At 35.2% G+C, this 19,213-nt stretch overlaps 1 protein-coding gene across 1 annotated transcript in view; it reads left to right on the top strand.

Moving 5' to 3' along the window:
- LOC142224667 (uncharacterized) overlaps nt 1-15,465 on the top strand; it is a 47,136-nt gene extending 31,671 nt beyond the window's left edge. Inside the window, exon 3 of the mRNA XM_075294451.1 lies at nt 15,309-15,465. Coding sequence (XP_075150566.1) covers nt 15,309-15,465 — 157 coding nt within the window. The remainder of the gene's footprint in view (nt 1-15,308) is intronic.
- The last annotated feature ends 3,748 nt before the right edge of the window (nt 15,466-19,213 follow it).

The following is a 19,213-nucleotide window of genomic DNA, read 5'->3' as shown; positions in this document are numbered from 1 at the left end:
GGATGCTAGTACCTTCCGTAGTCTGGAAGCCTCTGACGTATTCTCAATACTGCTACAGTAATCATCCCAAGAGTTTTGTTGAGACCTTCTCAGTTCTCGTTTGTATGGTCTCAGATTCATCTTGTAAGTGTCCCAATCCTCTGGAACTCTTGTGGACTTTGCTTTGTTAAAGAGCTTCCTGCAGGATTTCCGATTTTTCCCCCTTGGCTTTCCTCTAGGGCAAGCAGCTTTCAGTGACATGTTGAAGGCCTTAGTAATCCGCTCCACTGCGTATTCGATATCTTGCACAGTGCTCATATTTGGCTCTGGCATTTCCGGCATCATCAAATTGAACGATTCCCTATACCTATTCCAATCAGTTTTCCTAACATTTGGCGGAAATATGGTCTTTGAAGTACGAGCAGTCAATCTGAAACTGATGTAGCGATGATCTAAGAAGCTATGTTCTCTCAAAACTTGCCACTCAGATATCTTATCATTCAGTTCCGGAGAGGTCAACGTGACGTCCAAAACCTCTTGCCTGTTTCTGGTGACGAAGGTTGGTGCATCTCCCTTCTTGCAAACTACCAGGTTAGTACGCAAAATAAACTCTATTAGCGACTCTCCCCTTGCATTAGTATCACTACATCCCCAAATACTATGATGTGCATTTGCATCGCATCCCATAATGAGTTTTGTCTTTGTTTTTAGTGACTCATCTACTAAGGTCTTAACGGCACAGGGTGGCATCTCCCTATCATGTCCCATGTAGACCGAAGATACCCAATATTTGCAGTTGGATATCTCTAGACTGGCTACGACAGTGTCTGCATTGCTAAATGAAGGAAGCAGAAACAAGTTTTGTTCGTTTTTGGCAATTATACATACTTGACTTATATCGTTACCGGTATTATGCAAAAGTTTGAAACCCGAAGTGCTTAATTCACAGATCTTGTTCTTATATATGTATGGTTCTTGAATAAGAACTATATCTATGTCTCCTTTCATCAGGAGAACTTTTAAGGCAGCACAAGTGGCCTTACAATGGTGAAAATTTATCTGGAGGAACCGTAGAACCATCCAAATTTTCAACCACCGTCACATCAGCCGCTTCAATTGAGTCATCAAGGGCTTCCACTTCACAGATCTCGGTGACTCTCGCAACAATCCGCGGTTCAGCTGTGGTGAGGTTTGAGCCTGTAGAAACTTCCCGCATATGATTTTTGTCCGTTTCGGAATCCTTTGGCTGATCGCTTTTGTATACCTTCATGTGGATATCATGAAAGCCATAACTTACACGTCCTTGGGTCTGGGCTAGATGTGGCAGCGACTCTATGTTTAATATAAACACCGCATGTCGTCTTGGTCCATCCACCTAATCCAAACGACCAACCTTCCAATTGGCGGTTTGAAGATCTGGGTTACATTCTTTTAGTCTCTCTTGTATTGACTCAGGATCAGGACGGGTTGCCGGTATCCATGCATGTGCTCTAGGTTTAGCCGGTATGTCTTTTTTATCGACTAACTCCAAAGCGGCTCCTTCCCAAACTTCACCAATTAGCATCAATGCAGCTTTAAAGCAATCCATAGACCCCTGGTCCGCAAAAGTTATTAACTTATATCGTCCTTGATACCATCCAGCATCTTGCCGTCGAGGACTTGGTCCTGGAAATTTTTTCGCACCTCTGAGTAGACACCAGACATCGCGTTCTCAATTTCCCCCCATTTTTGCCTTGGAATCATACCGTCCAATGTTCCTTTATTAATAATAGCCATCACAAGGCTGTCTTTTGCAACTGAGGCAAACGATTTTTGATCCCGTTTAGAGGATGGCAGCTCATGCGGTGATCGTTCCCTTTTTCCAGCTTCAAGAATTCCTTGAGCCCATTTTAGGGAATCGCTTTGCTTAGCCGACAACATGCATGGGTCGACTGATCCTAATTTCTTTAGGATAAACAAAGCATTTCTTCGTTCCTTGAATCTCTTTCGAGAAGGATTGCCTCCTTTTGATGTCATCACCTTAGAAAAGGTTCGACTTGCCAAAGTGTCACCGCCAGTCGACCCGTCTACAGGTCGACTAATTGGGCCTGACTCTTGGTCGCTGCCCAAATTTATAACTTCAGTCGTTACCCGTCCACTAGGCCCTGAAGTTAGCAACCCAGTGGATCACGTTGAATTTCGCTGCATGGTGCTTTATTATTTCCACCACACGTGAAATTCGTAATAAGTACTTATTACGATGAAATACTCCGCTATTAGAAAACACGTCCGTTCAGTTCGACGGTTGAATAACAATCAATACCAATATGCTTTCAAGCATATTATATATTGGAAGAAATCAAATATATACATTTTTGGGCAATACCCAAAAATTTACATGCTTGAAGCAAAATGTGTTTGGGAGTATATCTTACAGAATCGATTTTTTTGAGGGTGAAGAAATCGTGTTCGATATAAGTTTTTATATTTCTATACATGTTCCAGACCCATCTGCTCCTGGAATTTGGCAAGATATTACTCAATTTGAACCAAGTTTGATGCTTTGGAAATTGAAAGCTACTTGCGTAGTACTCTTCAAGGTCTTCCGTTTGATATTTTTATTAAATATTTTATCTTCCCAAATTGTAATTAACCCATTTGGTGGGCAGGCAAAAACTACCTAAAATTTGTGTCTCGGCTAGTTAAATTTACAATTTATCTTCACGCACAACAATTTCAACCGGATGGGATGAAATTTGTTCCTCCATGAGGTTCCAGAAGTCAAATTTGAGGGTCGGTTTATATGGTGGCTATATAATTATGAATCGATATGGACCAAATTTTGTATAGTTGTTAAAGGGAATATGCTTACACCACTTACCAAAATTCAACCGGATCGGCCGTCCATATAGACCAAATTTTGTATGGTTGTTAGATGCCATATTTAACACCACGTATTAAATTTGAACAGGATCGGATGAAATTTGCTTCTACAAGAGGGAACCACCGTGGTGCAATGGTTAGCATGCCCGCCTTGCATACACAAGGTCGCGGGTTCGAATCCTGCTTCGACCGAACACCAAAAAGTTTTTCAGCGGTGGATTATGCCACCTCAGTAATGCTGGTGACATTTCTGAGGGTTTCAAAGCTTCTCCAAGTAGTTTCACTGCAATGTGGAACGCCGTTCGGACTCGGCTATAAAAAGGAGGTCCCTTGTCGTTGAGCTTAACATGGAATCCGGCAGCACTCAGTGATAAGAGAGAAGTTCACCAATGTGGTATCACAATGGACTAAATAGTCTAAGTGAGCCTGATACATCGGGCTGCCACCTAACCTAACCTAACCTAAGAGGGATTTATATGGGATTATTCCTTATCTACTGTATATAAAAACTGTAATAGTAATGGAGTACCTTATATTTACACCTTCTTTAGCACGTAAAAGCGAAAAGACGACATCACCAGTGTTGCCACACTGAAAAAATATTATCTAATATGGAAGATTATGCAACTTAAATTTTAGGACTCGAAATTTACGCAATGCTAAGGACAAAATTCTTTAAAATAATGACATTTTAATTATTTTAATTAAAAGAAAGTTTATAATCCTTGCTTCAAAAATTTTTTCATTAAATTTAGGACACGAATCTTGAAATTTTGCGTCCCTCTGTTGAAGATGTAGATCTTTGAAGTAAGGCAAATGTTCCTTAAAATAAAGAAAAACATTTTTAATTTAAAGAAATTGTCTTTAACTAATTTGGCATATTGAATTTTTAAATTTAAGATAAAAATGCTTTAAATATAGGCTAAAACTTATTTTAAGGGTTTGCATCTTTGGTTTAAAGTTTTTTTTAGCATTAAGAAAACAGTTTTTACTTTGAAGTACTTGACATAATTTGGATTTGAATTTGTTTGTACATGAATACCTTTATTAATATATATCAAACAGAGAATAAAAAATCGATGAATGAGATCTGTATCCAATTTTAATTTTATCGATCCTAGACTTAAAGCCAGGGAGGTCCCTAAAAAATGTCTTTATTTTAAAGAAGCCGCATCTTTGGCTCGGAATCTATACCAAAATCCTTAAAGGAAGGTCAAACTCTTTGGATCCAAGTATACTTTTTTTGAGTGCAGTATTCTCCAAATCGGGGATATTTTTTCGTGGATGGGGACAAAAAATTTGAGTTGGGGATTTGGTGGGGAATTTCCACAAATTTAAGGATTTTTGTGGGTAATTTTCGAAATCTGTTCACTATAATAAATTGATTATTGTTTATATGAAATTCTTTACTTCTACATGCTTAAAAAAAAGGTGAGAGAATCTCCAAAATATAAAAAAAAACTTGCCTCCTCTTTATTCCTCGGAGCTACTTTACAATTTACTCTGTTTCCTAAGAATTTTTTACAACTGGGAAATTAGTTCTTAAGGACTCATCTGCCTACCTCACTGATTTGAAAAATATATCCCATACATATAGAATATAGTTCATATCGGACAACAACGCCGTTTGATCACCCAATTTAATTTGTTGACTATTTGATTCATATGTTAAATGCACATGTTGTCGGAACTCCCATTTTGATTTCTGGAGCATTTAGAAGATGATTTGCACAAGAAAAAAATTCGATGACTTTATGCCAATAACTAACTCTGATGAGGGCTTGCATCGGATAATATTTTGAGCACCCTCATTGTTTTGTGTTTACAAATCTTCATTTTTTTTTTGTATTTTTTCCAATTTTTAATTTGTTACGGATTTTCTTTCCTTTTTATTCTAAAACCTTGCCAAAATTGGGAATTTTTGTGGGGAATTTTAAATTAAATTTTGAATTTTTGGGGATGGAGGCGTACCATTTTGGGGACCAGAGCACGGAAAATACTGGCAACACTGGACATTACGACCTCAGAGTGATTGAAAACACAAGAGAACGAAACTGTGAAGCGAAACTATGTCAGTAGGTGGCAGTCATGAGGAAAATTACTCTAATATCATGCAGTTATTGTCGGCGCTTCTCTCAAATATCATACAGTTTGCGTCGTCGTCACCCAGTTCAGTTCTTTGCCGGCTTTACGAAACGTAAGGAAAATAGGATTTAGAAACTACTTTGTAGCAACAAATGTTCTTTTTTATAAATGTTTTCATTCCATTAAATTTTTGGCAGACAATTTGAAATTATAACTGCCGGTGCCTTTATAATAAATTTATCAAAACAGCGCTTCGACCGCAAGTCGGTAATACCAAAGCTGCAGGCATTATGCGACATCTGTATGGTTGACAATAGTTTTCACCGCAGAAGCGAACTTTTCGTCTTCTTGTGTCTTCATTCTCTCTGACGACCTATCTTACGATGTGTAGAAGTCCACCAATCCATTCCAATTTAGATAGTTATACTCCAGACAATATGGGGCCCACCTAAATTTAGTAAAGACAAATATGTTCTTTATCTTTACAATTGTTTTTACAATCTTTGTTGAGTTTTACTAAAAGTACATACCTTGACTTGAATTTTTCATTTTCAATTAAGTTTATAACTTTAAAAGTTTTTTCTTACAAACACAATCTCCAAAGCAATTGCATAATCTGTGAATTCAAGAAAAAAATCAATAATGTGTTGTCTACTTTTTTGTATCGCCAAATTTTAAATTTTCCCATCACCCAAAATTGATTTTTTCCGTCATATGACCCATATTCCTATGGTGGAGGGTAATAATGTAATTCAAATGAAAAAATAATGTAATTCAAATAAAATACCTTATGTTTTCTTTCATATAACCATAGATTGTGTCTGCTTTTATATAGGAGTTAATGGAATATGAGAATCAGCGTCCCATTGTTACTTCGCTGTACTAAACGGGGTGTTTATATAAAATATTTATTCTATTATTAGAAACGTATGCTGTTTTTTCAAGGCTTGGTGTTTGCTTTCGAACCTTATAGACAGGAGGGCCCATATTTTAAAGTATTTTCGGATAGAGTAAGAGAGAATGAAAACCTTGCTCGTTTTAATACTACAGTGAACCCACCAGGAAGAACATTTTTGGTCATTTTAGAAAATTTAGATTATTTTTAGAAAAATTTTATAAACAGTATTACAAACGCTGATATCACGCCGATATAACAAAAATTAGTAAATATTTTTCGACAAATTCAAAAAAAAAATTGTTAAACATAATTAATAATTTTCACTTAAATAATAAATATTTCCACTTTAAAGAAAATTTTGTAGTTTTAAGGAAAAAATTGGAGTTCAAATTTGCAAGATGTCTTTAGTGCCATACGAAGTTCAAGATGGGCCCATTATTGGTAAAATTTAAAAACAAATTCGAAATTTTAAATTACTTTGTGGGAGACACGAATTTAGTAAATCTTTATGCTTCAATTGTATTTTTTTCCGTTTTATTAATTTAACTAACGCATGCAAAAAATTATTAGAGTAAAGGAAACTTTCTCCAAATATAATAATTCCATAAACTAAAATAAAGTTAAATTGGCTTTAGTGAAATGGAGGGTTCACTTTTTTTTAGTGTATATGAATTATTTTCCGTGACGTAATTAAAAGATCCCACTGGATTTATTACGTCACCCATAAAAAAAGGCACCTGTAACATTTGATTTTGATTTTTGTTGTAACATTTGATTTTGATAAGAAATATCGATATACAATGTTTGGAGATAGTAGATTGATAGTAAAAATTCCTGTCCCAAATTTTCAATTTCCGCCCATAGTGCAATGGTGGAACATACTTCGCAAAGAGGTTGAAAAATAATGAAAATAATTCTTTCGATGTGGGATTTAATTAAAAACATGTAAGGAAAGTCTAAAGTCGGGCGGGCCGACTATATTTTACCCTGCACCACTTTGTAAATCCACATTTTCGATACTATATCAAATCCGTCAAATGTTTTGGGTGCTATATATAACGGCTTTTATCCCAAATACACACGCTCACAAAAAATCGCTTCTGTAACATATACTCCCAAACATATTTTGCTTCAAGCATATACATTTTTGGGTATTGCCCAAACATTTATATGTTTGATCTCTTCCAATATATAATATGTTTGAAAGCATATTGGTCTAAACAATATATGTTTGGGTAGTCTAAGTTCCAAACATTTTGTATTTTTGCATCCAAATTCAATAATGTTGTCTTCCAAAAAACAATATGTTATTATGTGAACATATAATATGTTTGGAAGCATTTTGCACCCAAAAATATTATATGCTTAAAAAAAATTCTCCCAAACAATATTGTGCTCAAAATTTTATTTATTTATTTATATATTTACAATCATAATGAATTATGAAAATAAACAGGTAATATAGGTGCTAACAACATAGGTTTTCGACCTGAATGATCAAAATTTTGTTTCTGCCCAATTGTATTTATATTCCCCCATATCTTTCTCACTTCCACGAGATTTTTTAGTTCTTAGCACCTTTTTCTGTAATACAAACATTGTAGAAGAAATTATTCAATTGTATGATTTTTATACCCTCCACCATAGGATGGGGGTATATTAACTTTGTCATTACGTTTGTAACACATCGAAATATTGCTCTAAGACCCCATAAAGTATATATATTCTGGGTCGTGGTGAAATTCTGAGTCGATCTGAGCATGTCCGTCCGTCCGTCTGTTGAAATCACGATAAATTCCGAACGAAACAAGCTATCGACTTGAAACTTGGCACAAGTAGTTGTTATTGATGTAGGTCGGATGGTATTGCAAATGGGCCATATCGGTCCACTTTTACGTATAGCCCCCATACAAACGGACCCCCAAATTTGGCTTGCGCGGCCTCTAAGAGAAGCAAATTTCATCCGATCCGGCTGATATTTGGTACATGGTGTTAGTATATGGTCTCTAACAACCATGCAAAAATTGGTCCACATCGGTCCATAATTATATATAGCCCCCATATAAAACGATCCCCCGATTTGGCTTGCGAGGCTTCTAAGAGAAGCAAATTTCATCCGATCCGGCTGAAATTTGGTACATGGTGTTAGTATATGGTCTCTAACAACCATGCAAAAGTTGGTCCACAACGGTCCATAAATATATATAGCCCCCATATAAACCGATCACCAGATTTGACCTCCGGAGCCTCTTGGAAGACCAAAATTCATCTGATTCAGTTGAAATTTGGTACGTGGTGTTAATATATGGCCTCAAACTCCCATGCAAAAATTGGTCGAAATCGGTCCATAATTATATATAGGCCCCATATAAACCGATCCCCAGATTTGACCTCCAGAGCCCCTTGGAAAAGCAAAATTCTTCCCATTCGGTTGAAATTTGGTACGTGATGTATGTATATGGTATCCAACAACCATGCAGGAATTGGTTCCTATCATCCCATAATTGTATATAGCTCCCATATAAACCGATCCCCAGATTTGACCTCCGGTGCCTTTTGGAGAAGCAAAATTCATCCGATCTGCTTGAAATTTGGTACGTGGTGATCGTTTATGATATTTAACAACCATGCCAAAAGTGGTCCATATCAGTTCATAATCATATATAGCGCTATATAAACCGATCCCGAGATTTGGTTTTGGAGCCTCTTGGAGGAGCAAATTTCATCCGAGTGAGTTGAAATTTGGTACATTGTGCTAGTAATTAGTCGTTAACAACCATGCCTAACTAGGTCCATATCGGTCTATAGTTATATATATCCCTCAGATAAATCGATTTCCAATCACACAAAAATTGGTCCATATCAAGTTCATAATTGTATATAGCTCCCATATAAGCGACCCCCAATTTCAATTCTGGCTCTCTACGTACCGTGCAAAAAGTCCATATCGATTCGTAATTATTTGTAGACTTAACTGTACATAACTTTTTCGTCTAATATATACCACGTATGGACTAACTCACAGAAACGATGTTAAGAAGTTTTGAAATACCACAACCCAAGTATTTCGATTGTGGATGACAGTCTTTCGAAGAAGTTTCTACGCAATCCATGGTGGAGGTTACATAAGATTCGGCCTGGCCGAACTTACGGCCGTATATACTTGTTTTTTTTTTTTATTTTAATTTTACCTTTTGCCGGATGGGGATTCGAACAGCGGACCACACAGTTTGTAAGGATCAAAGAAGTAGCTGATCAATTGCCCAAGGAAAAATAAAATGTTAATTTTGTAATAACAAGCAACAACCACCAACTTAATTCAATATCGCTCCCTGTTAAATAGCGCTCCAAGCTACTAAACACATATATGTTTATAGGCTATTTCTAAATTAATATATGTTTGCATCCAAGCATATTATATTTACAAACATTTTATGTCCCAAACATAATATGTTCTAACATATTAACATATATGTCCCAAACATGTTATGCTAGTTTATGAACATTATATGCTTGCACTCAAAAATATTGTGTTTAAAAATTTGTGTTCCAAACATATAATGTTTATAGCCAAACATATGAAAAACAGTCTTTTTCATCCGTGCACACATTTAAATCTGACTCCATCTGAACAAAGTTTATAATCTATAGACTTAAAATTTAAGTCGGCTAATGCACTGGAATGGTACACTACGCTAGTAAAAAACAAGTAAGGAAAGTCTAAAGTCGGGCCGGCCGACTATATTTTACCCTGCACCACTTTGTAAATCCACATTTTCGATACTATATCAAATCCGACAAATGTGTTGGGTGCTATATATAAAGGCTTTTGTCCCAAATACACACATTTAAATCTGAGTCCATCTGAACAAAATTTATAATCTATAGACTTAAAATTTAAGTCGGCTAATGCACTGGAATGGTACACTACGTTAGTAAAAAACATGTAAGGAACGTCTAAAGTCGGGCGGGGCCGATTATATTATACCTTGCACCACTTTATAGATCTAATTTTTCGATACCATATCATATCCGTCAAATGTGTTGGGGGCTATATAACATACGAGTATAAAGGTTTGTCCCACACTGAAAAAAAAGCATACCCGGTTCCAAAGATTTTGTCTTTACTTTAAAAAATTTGGTATTGATTCCGAGCCAAAGAAGCGGAGAATACAAGTAAGGATACTTTTAAGATACAATTCTCTTTTAAAATCGGGTTTTGTGTACTTGCTTCTAAGAAGCAAATTTTAAATTTTCGATATTTCAGCTTTTTTTCTTCATATGCTAACAAAGTCCTTTAAAAACAAGTTAACGACGACTTTATTTTCCAAATTAAGACTCGGCTTCTAGTAGAAATTATGCTGTGTTTCAAGTAAAAAAAGTCTTTAAAATTAAGTGTTGAAAAACATGTCCTATATTTGAATGATTTTTTGGTTTGTAGTCACGATGCAAAAAGACAACAAATTTAAAGACAATTTCATTAAATTTAAAGATTTTTTCTAAATTATTAAAGTCCAGTTGATCTTAGCCCAAACATTTTTTCTTTCATGTTATGATATCCATTTTTAAATCAAATCACTTAATTATAAGGACAATACGACTTCATTGAAAAGTTTATCGACCTTTGGTCAAGGAAAAAAAATTTATACTAGAGAAATGCGTCTTCTATGCTAAGCAAAATTTGCATTCGTATTTTAAAGACATGAAATCTTTGACCTCACGACAATATTTTTTTAAGTGCACATACATACATTTAAATATCACTCGTTCTGGGCAGAATTTGATAGACTTCTACAAAATCTATAGACTCAAAATTTAAGTCGGCTAATGCACTAGTGTGGATCACAATGTTAATAAAAAATATGGGAAACATTTAAATCTGAAGCAATTTTAAGGAAACTTCGCAAAAGTTTATTTATGATTCATCGCTGGATATATATGTGTTAGAAGTTTAGGAAAATTAGAGTCATTTTTACAACCTTTCGACTAAGCAGTGGCGATTTTACAAGGAATATGTTGGTAATTTGACCATTTTTGTCGAAATCAGAAAAACATATATATGGGAGCTATATCTAAATCTGAACCGAACAAAATTTGGCACGCATAGCTACAATGCAGTGGCGATTTTACAAGGAATATGTTGGTAATTTGACCATTTTTGTCGAAATCAGAAAAACATATATGGGAGCTATATCTAAATCTGAACCGAACAAAATTTGGCACGCATAGCTACAATGCTAATTCTACTCCCTGTGCAAAATTTCAACTAAATCGGAGCAAAAAATTAGCCTCTGTGGTCATATGAGTGTAAATCGGGCGAAAGCTATATATGGGAGCTATATCTAAATCTGAACCGATTGCCACCAAATATGACACGCATAACTATAATGCTAATTCTACTCCCTGTGCAAAATTTCAACTAAATCGGAGTAAAAGTTTGGCCACTGCGGTCATATGAGTGTAATTCGGGCGAACGATATATATGGGAGCTATATCTAAATCTGAACCGATTTCAATAAAATTTGGCACACTTGACTATAGTACTAATTGTTCTTCTTGTGCAAAGTTTTAAGTAAATTAGGGTAAAACTCTGGCTTCTGGGGCCATATAAGTCCATATCGGGCGAAATATATATATGGAAGCTATATCTAAATCTGAACCGATTTCTTCCAAAATCAATAGGGTTCTATTCTGAGCCAAAACACATACTTGTGCCAAATTTTAAGTCCACAGTGTGGCGCAGGGTATAAATATGGGAAACATTTTAATCTGAACCAATTGTGAGGCAACTTCGCAAAAGTGTATTTATGATTTATCGGTCGATAGATATGTATTAGAAACAAAGGACATTTTGAGTCACTTTTACAAGTTTTCGACTTAGCAGTGGCGATTTTATAAGGAAAATGTATTTTGGTCATTTTTGCCCAAATCGGAAAAGCATATATATGGAAGCTATATAGATATTCGAACCAATTTCAACCAAATTTGACATGCATACTTAATATTTTTATTCTACTCCCTGTGCAAAATTTCACGTAAATCGGACTACAACTTTGAACTCTGTGGTCATATGACAGAAAATCGAGCGAAAGATATATATGGGAGCTATATCTAACTCTGAACCGATTTCAATCAAATTTTGCACACTTGACTACACGACCAAGTGTTATGTTTGTGCAAAATTTCAAGCAAATCAGGCTAAAACTCTGGCTTCTGGGTCCATATAAGTGCATATTGGGCGAAAGATATATATGGGAGCTATATCAAAATCTGAACCGATTTCTTCCAAAATCAATAGGGTTCTATTCTGACCCAAAACAGGAACATGTGCCAAATTTGAAGGCGATTGTACTTAAACTGCGACCTAGACTTTGATCACAAAAATGTGTTCACAGACAGACGAACGGACAGACGAACATGGCTAGATCGACTCAGGGACCCACCCTAAGCATTATTGCCAAAGACACCATGTGTCTATCTCGTCTCCTTCTGGGTGTTGCAAACATATGCACTAACTTATAATACCCTGTTCCACAGTGTGGCGCAGGGTATAATAAACATAATTTTAGATTAACTTTCGCGCCAAAAGGCCGGTATGCACCTCTAGCGAAATTTTCGGTAGCAAAAATTTATTTACGTCTACAACAAAAAAACAGGGCTGTGTACATAAATTTTAAACCAGCTATTTAATCGCTTTTAAAAATTGTTAATATATGTTCCAAATATTCCTCAAATAAATTGTTTATTATTTACAGACCTTTTAAAACTTTTACGCACACAATGATTGTAATAAATTAAATGTTTGCTGCCAAAATATGATTTTGACAACCCTGTTATTTTCATTAGAGGTGCGTACCAGCTTAGTGTGTAAATATAACCATAGCGATAGGCGAATACTTGTTTACGTGCATTTCTTATGGGAAGCCCAAAATCCGCCACGGAATACCGCGACGGCAAGCGACGTGTCGCCGAATTAGATTCTATTCTAATTTCTTGGCGACAAGTAAGATTGTGTTGCCACATGATCCAAAAAAAAAATAAGGGCTGCCAACATTTATATGTCATAATATCGACGTTTATAACGTCAATATTGTTTGAAAAATAACAGCGTCAACATAGTTAGACTCAAAAACAAAACATTTAAACGTGTAAATATAGTTTATTGAAACATGGACGAAGAAAAATTAATTGAAGCGGTGAAAAAATATCCGATTTTGTTTGACTTACAATGCAGGGAGTATAAAAATACTCAGAAGAAAGGAGGTGTATGGAAGGGGATTTTGAATGAAATTGGCTGGAGTCGTAAGTTTTTTAACGAAATTTGTTTCATATTTTTATCAAATTTTCTTATTTTTAACAGCGGAGTTGTGCAAGAAAAAAATGGAAAAACCTTCGTGATACCTACAAAAAAAACGAAGCAACGTCTAAACATGCCATCCGGCAGCGGAGCTGAAGTTAAACGTACATGGAAATATATCGAAAATATGAGTTTCCTGGATAACGTAAAAAGCAACCGCAGGTAATAATAAATCACATTTTTGTGACGTGAATCAATGTCAGTGGTAAGAACTAGGAAGATATTGTATTGATTCTAAAAACTGAACATAGTGCTTACGTTTAGAGTTAAGGGAATCTAACTCTTGAACTGAAGTCAACTCGTCCTAAAACAAGTGAGTAAAGTAGATAGTCGCACGGGCCGACTATATTGTACCCTAAACCACTGCTTCTGAACTAAAAATCCAAACATTTGAAAGGTATTATTAAATTAAGTTTTAGACGATGTAGCTGATGCTTCATACTTGCATATTTTATGTTCATTTTTAAGAACATTTTGGCGGTACATATTTATGGAAACTTTATCTAAATCAAAACCGACATATGTCTGATATTTTCCAATAAGATCAATAATAGTGTTTCACAGAGGTTGGTGATGGCACCAATCTATGTTTTTTTGTTTCGCTTTGTATTGTATAAATATCCAACAGAGAAATGACTTCATTAGAAGCAGCAATTTTGGCAATGGCTCGAATATACAGGCAACAGGCATTAGATTCATGAAGGGCTACAATTTCAGATGCTACATATAAAGAATTATTTTAATGCTGCACAGCATTAGGAACACACTTAATATCCACCAACATAAAGTTTTATTTGAAACATTTCGAAACAGGGTTTTTTATTTAATTATTTTTATACCCTGCGCCACACTGTGGAACAGGTATTATAAGTTAGTGCATATGTTTGTCACACCCAGAAGGAGACGAGATAAACACATGGTGTCTTTGGCAATAATGCTCAGGGTGGGTCCCTGAGTCGATATAACCATGTCCGTCTGTCCGTCCGTCCGTCTGTGAACACATTTTTGTGATCAAAGTCTAGGTCGCAATTTAAGTCCAATCGCCTTCAAATTTGGCACATGTTCCTTATTTGGGTCAGAATAGAACCCTATTGATTTTGGAAGAAATCTGTTCAGATTTAGATATAGCTCTCATATATATCTTTCACTCGATAGGGACTAATATGGACCCAGCAGCCAGAGTTTTATACCGATTTGCTTGAAATTTTTTACAAACATAACACTTAGTCGTATAGTCAAGTGTGCAAAATTTAATTGAAATCGGTTCAGATTTAGATATAGCTCCCATATATATCTTTCGCCCGATATGGACTTATATGGCCCCAAAAGCCAGAGTTTTGGCACAATTTGGTTGAAATCTTTCACTAGGAGTACAATTAGTAATATAGTCATGTGTGCCAAATTTGATTGAAATCGGTTCAGATTTAGATATAGCTCCCATATATATGTTTTTCTGATTTCGACAAAAATGGTCAAAATACCAACATTTTCCTTGTTAAATCGCCACTGCTTAGTCGAAAAGTTGTAAAAATGACTCTAATTTTCCTAAACTTCTAATACATATATATCGAGCGATAAATCATAAATAAACTTTTGCGAAGTTTCCTTAAAATTGCTTCAGATTTAAATGTTTCCCATATTTTTTTACTAAATGCTCCACCCTAGTGCATTAGCCAACTTAAATTTTGAGTCTATAGATTTTGTAAAAGTCTATCAAATTCTGTCGCAAAAGTGAAATCTAAATCAGTAAGAAAAAGGCATAAAATTATACATATTTGTTGCAAATTTTTTTATAACTTGATGGGGAAAAGCCCAAAGCAAATTTTCACAAAATTTGTATTCCATAAAATGGATTATTAAAGATAAGTAATCATGAAAAAATGACGATTTTAGCGGCTAAATTCGAACTTAATACCCACCTATAAGAACAAATATTTTGTCGAATACCAAGTTAATAATAACGCTGGGAGCAGAGTCAAGCTTATTTGGCTTGATTTAAAAGCTTTTCATGAGACTTGGATTCGGTGGTCACGGACAAATTTCATAGCCATTTTTAGTACCAAAAATCTATATTTCTACGATTATATAATTTTTAGAAATAACTTATATATCTTTTTTCTTTCGCAGGACAATTGGAAATATATTTGATGAGACTTTAGAATTAAATGAAAGTTATGAGGAAATCTCACCTCTGGACGATTATGACAAATCGATGTCTAACGATGAGGATTACAAATCCCCACAACAAAAACGTAAGCGGGAAGACGATTTCCCTTCCATTTGACTACGTTACGAAAAACAGCAGATCAAATAGCTAATACGACGACCAATAAGACATCGACTGAATGCCTTTTTGAATCCCTTCATCTGTCAATAAAAAATGCAAATTTGAGTTTGGAACAGACGAGTGAATTGGAAGATAAAATATTTGTTTTTGTAAAAAATGAGTTGGCAGATATACGACAACAACGTCCAGGGATCCGGAGCGGTCCATTTTTTTCGCTCCGCTCCCGCTCCGGAGAAAACTAAATCGCTCCGCTCCACGCTCCGCTCCGCTCCTCTTCGAGAAAATTATAGTACAAACATTGTATTATTTGTTCAGTTGAGTTTTATTTTATGGGGGCACAGCGTGACCCCATTTATCGAAATCGGGCGATACATATATATGGGAGCTATATCTAAATTTGATCCTATTTCTTCCAAATTCAATAGCGTTCGTCCTTGTGCCCAAAAAACTCCCTGTACCAAATTTCATCGAAATCGATTAATAATTGCGACCGGAATCCTGTGAACAACAAATACATGGACAGACGGACGGACACCAAGCGCTAGATCAACTCAGGAGGTGATTCTGAGTCGATCGGTATATATTTTATGGGGTCTAAAATCAATATTTCTGGTAGGCACATTTTTTGGCAGATCAAACTTATTATACACTAACCATTATGTGGTTTAGGGTATAATGACTTTAAAACAATGTGTTGAAACATTTTATTAATTTTGAAGATTTTTTCAGAAATATTAAATCCATTTTGACTTCATTAAAACGAAATTTTCATTCATGTTAGGATACACATTTTTATGTCGAATCACTTAGCTATAAGGACAAACAGCCTTATTTGAAAAGTTTAGAGACTTTTAGACAAGGAAAAAACTTTATTTCAGAGAAATACGTCTTCTATTCTAAGCAAAATTCGTATTCGTATTTTAAGCATGTGAAATATTTGGCCTCCCGACAATATTCTTTGCGGTGCACCATCTACTATTTAATATGTGATAGAAACCAAATTTATGAAAATGGACCAAAATGGACCAAATTCTGTTTGGTCCGACCATCGGACCAAATTTAAAAATTAGAAATCTTTTGGACCAATTTTGGTCCGATCGGACCAAAACGGCAACGCTGATTGGAATTGAAAGTCTATACACAGAGTAGAAGTAACTACTCTCCGAAAGTTTCTTTTTTTTGTTTTGCAACAGATGTAGAGAAGAGGTTTTGTTATATTTGTAATGTGTGTGTGTATGTTTATGTTTGCAACAACCTCCATCGAAATCAGTCCGTGGTATACCTACGAATATTCTTACTCAGATCTAGTGTTACTTAATTTCGCTTTTTTCCCCTTTATTGTAAAAATACATTTTCTAACAGCGTTTTTAAGAAATGTTCGTTCTCAAAAAAGTAGATAACATGCAATAATACAAATGAAGCATTGGCGTAGCTAGGGGGGTGCTGGGGGGGGCTATGCCCCCCCCAGAATAGTTCTTGCCCCCCCAGAATAATCAAAGCTACAGTTGATTTATATTTTAATTCAAGCTTTGCGATGTGTTTAATCCAATTAAGATGTGGCAGAGAGAGTATGTTAAGCATATTTTTTAGTATTGATATTTACATTACAACTAAAAACACGTAATAAAAACACTAAAAGGAAACTTGAGACGCACATTTTCAAAAATAGTCAATTTATAACTACGTTGATTAAAATCATAAATCGTCACATGCCCAATTTACCATCTAAAATCGTCAAAATCACGAAAAATCCACAGAGTTGGCACCGCTGCTCTCGACAGTTGCTTCGTTGTATTCTGTTCTCAGAGAATTTTTAAAAACTAATCGAAGATAGACGTTTTATAATATTCAATTTATTTTTTGCCTTTTATTTAATTTTTTATTCTTAGTATTTTTTATACACGATGAATATATTAAGTTTATGTTTTGCTTTATGATTTCTAGTCCTGTTTTAAAACACACATTTTAAATAAAATTTAAAAATCATATGTTTGTTGTCTTGAATTAAAAATAAATTACAAACAATATTTTTCAAACACATACTTAAAGCAATGCTTTTATTTTTTGTTATATTAAATAATGGTAAGTTGCTATTTGATTATTTATAGCGGTGTCGTGGAACCGGCTCCCACACACAATAAAATATTTTTTGTCTTCAACCATGAAATTAATTGATCTAATTAATTATACCCTTCACCACTACTGTGGTACAGGGTATAAAAAGTTTGTGCATTTGTATATAACGCCAAGAAATAGTGGTCATAGACCCATCTTTTAGTATACCGATCGGGTAAGAATTAAAATCTGAGTCGATTTAGCGATGTCCGTCTGTCTGTCTGTCTGTGCGTCCGTCTGTCTGTATATGTAATTTTGTGCACAAAGTACAGCTCGCAGTTTAAGTCCGATCGTCCTCAAATTTGGCATAGGGCCGTTTCTTGAGACAGAGACAATTGCTATTGGTTTTGGAAAAAATCGGTTCAGATTTAGATATAGCTGCCATATATAATTATCTACGATGTGGTCATAGTTAGCGTGTTTATCAACCAATTTTCTTGAAATACCGTACATCCAAATATTTAATGAATCTCGCAAATCTTGCAAAATATCAGCCAAATCGGTTCAGATTTAGATATAGCTCCCATATATATCTTTCGTCCGATTTAGACTCATATGACCACAGAGCCCAAAATTTACTACCGATCTTCATGAAATTTTGCACAGAGGGTAGAATTGGCATTCTACCAATGCTTGGTACACTTGATTGAAATCGGTTCAAATTTAGATATAGCTCCCATATATATCTTTCGTCCGATTTGAACTTATATGGCCACAAAAGCCAGAGATTTGCCGTGATTTGCTTCAAATTTTGCACAAGGGGTACGTTTAATTGTATCGTTAAGTGTGTCAAATTTTGTTAAAATCGGTTCAGATTTAGATATAGCTCCCATATATATCTTTCGTCCGATTGGACTTATATGGCCTCAAAATCCAGGGTTTTGCCGTGATTTGCTTCAAATTTCGCACAAGGAGTACGTTTAGTAGTATAGGTAATTGTGGCAAATTTGGTTGAAATCGATTCAGATTTAGATATGGCTCCCATATATATCTCCCGTCCGATTTGCACTCATATGACCAGGGGGGCCAAAGTTATACTCCCATTTACGTGAAATTTCGCATAGATAGCAGAATTATTATTCTAACTATACATGTCAAATTTATTCAAAATCGGTTCAGATTGTATATAGCTGCCATATATACGTACACCAGAGTTGGGGAAATATGGTCGACTGTTTCATATTTTAGACCCATTTTCAATGGGATTTTCCTCAAATTGACTGGATAGTTTCCACAGAGAATACAAATATGGCCAAAATTCTCAATGTTTACACAAAATTCTGTGATGATTTCCCCATATCCTACACACTGCAATGCCAAAATTTCCACAGAACGGATGAGATTTAAATAAGGCTCCAAGTCGCCCTACACATATCTTGGCGAGATATACACGCAGAGAAGGAATATGATCACCTTAAACATGTTTCAAGAGCAAAATGTTATTTTTGTATGGTGACCATGTAACATGTTTGTCACTAAAATGTTATTTTTTCGTCAAATATAACCTGCTTGCCGAAATCAGATACATGATTTCCGAGGAAATAACATGGTTGCGAAAACCATGTTACATGGTCACCACCCAAAAATAACATTTTGCTATTAAAACATGTTTGAGGTGATCATATTCCTT

The sequence above is a fragment of the Haematobia irritans genome, chromosome 2 (assembly GCF_050003625.1).
Source record: "Haematobia irritans isolate KBUSLIRL chromosome 2, ASM5000362v1, whole genome shotgun sequence".
NCBI classification, from domain to species: domain Eukaryota; kingdom Metazoa; phylum Arthropoda; class Insecta; order Diptera; family Muscidae; genus Haematobia; species Haematobia irritans.
The sequence above is the reverse complement of the archived record's forward strand: the minus strand, read 5'-3'. Positions and strand labels throughout refer to the sequence as shown.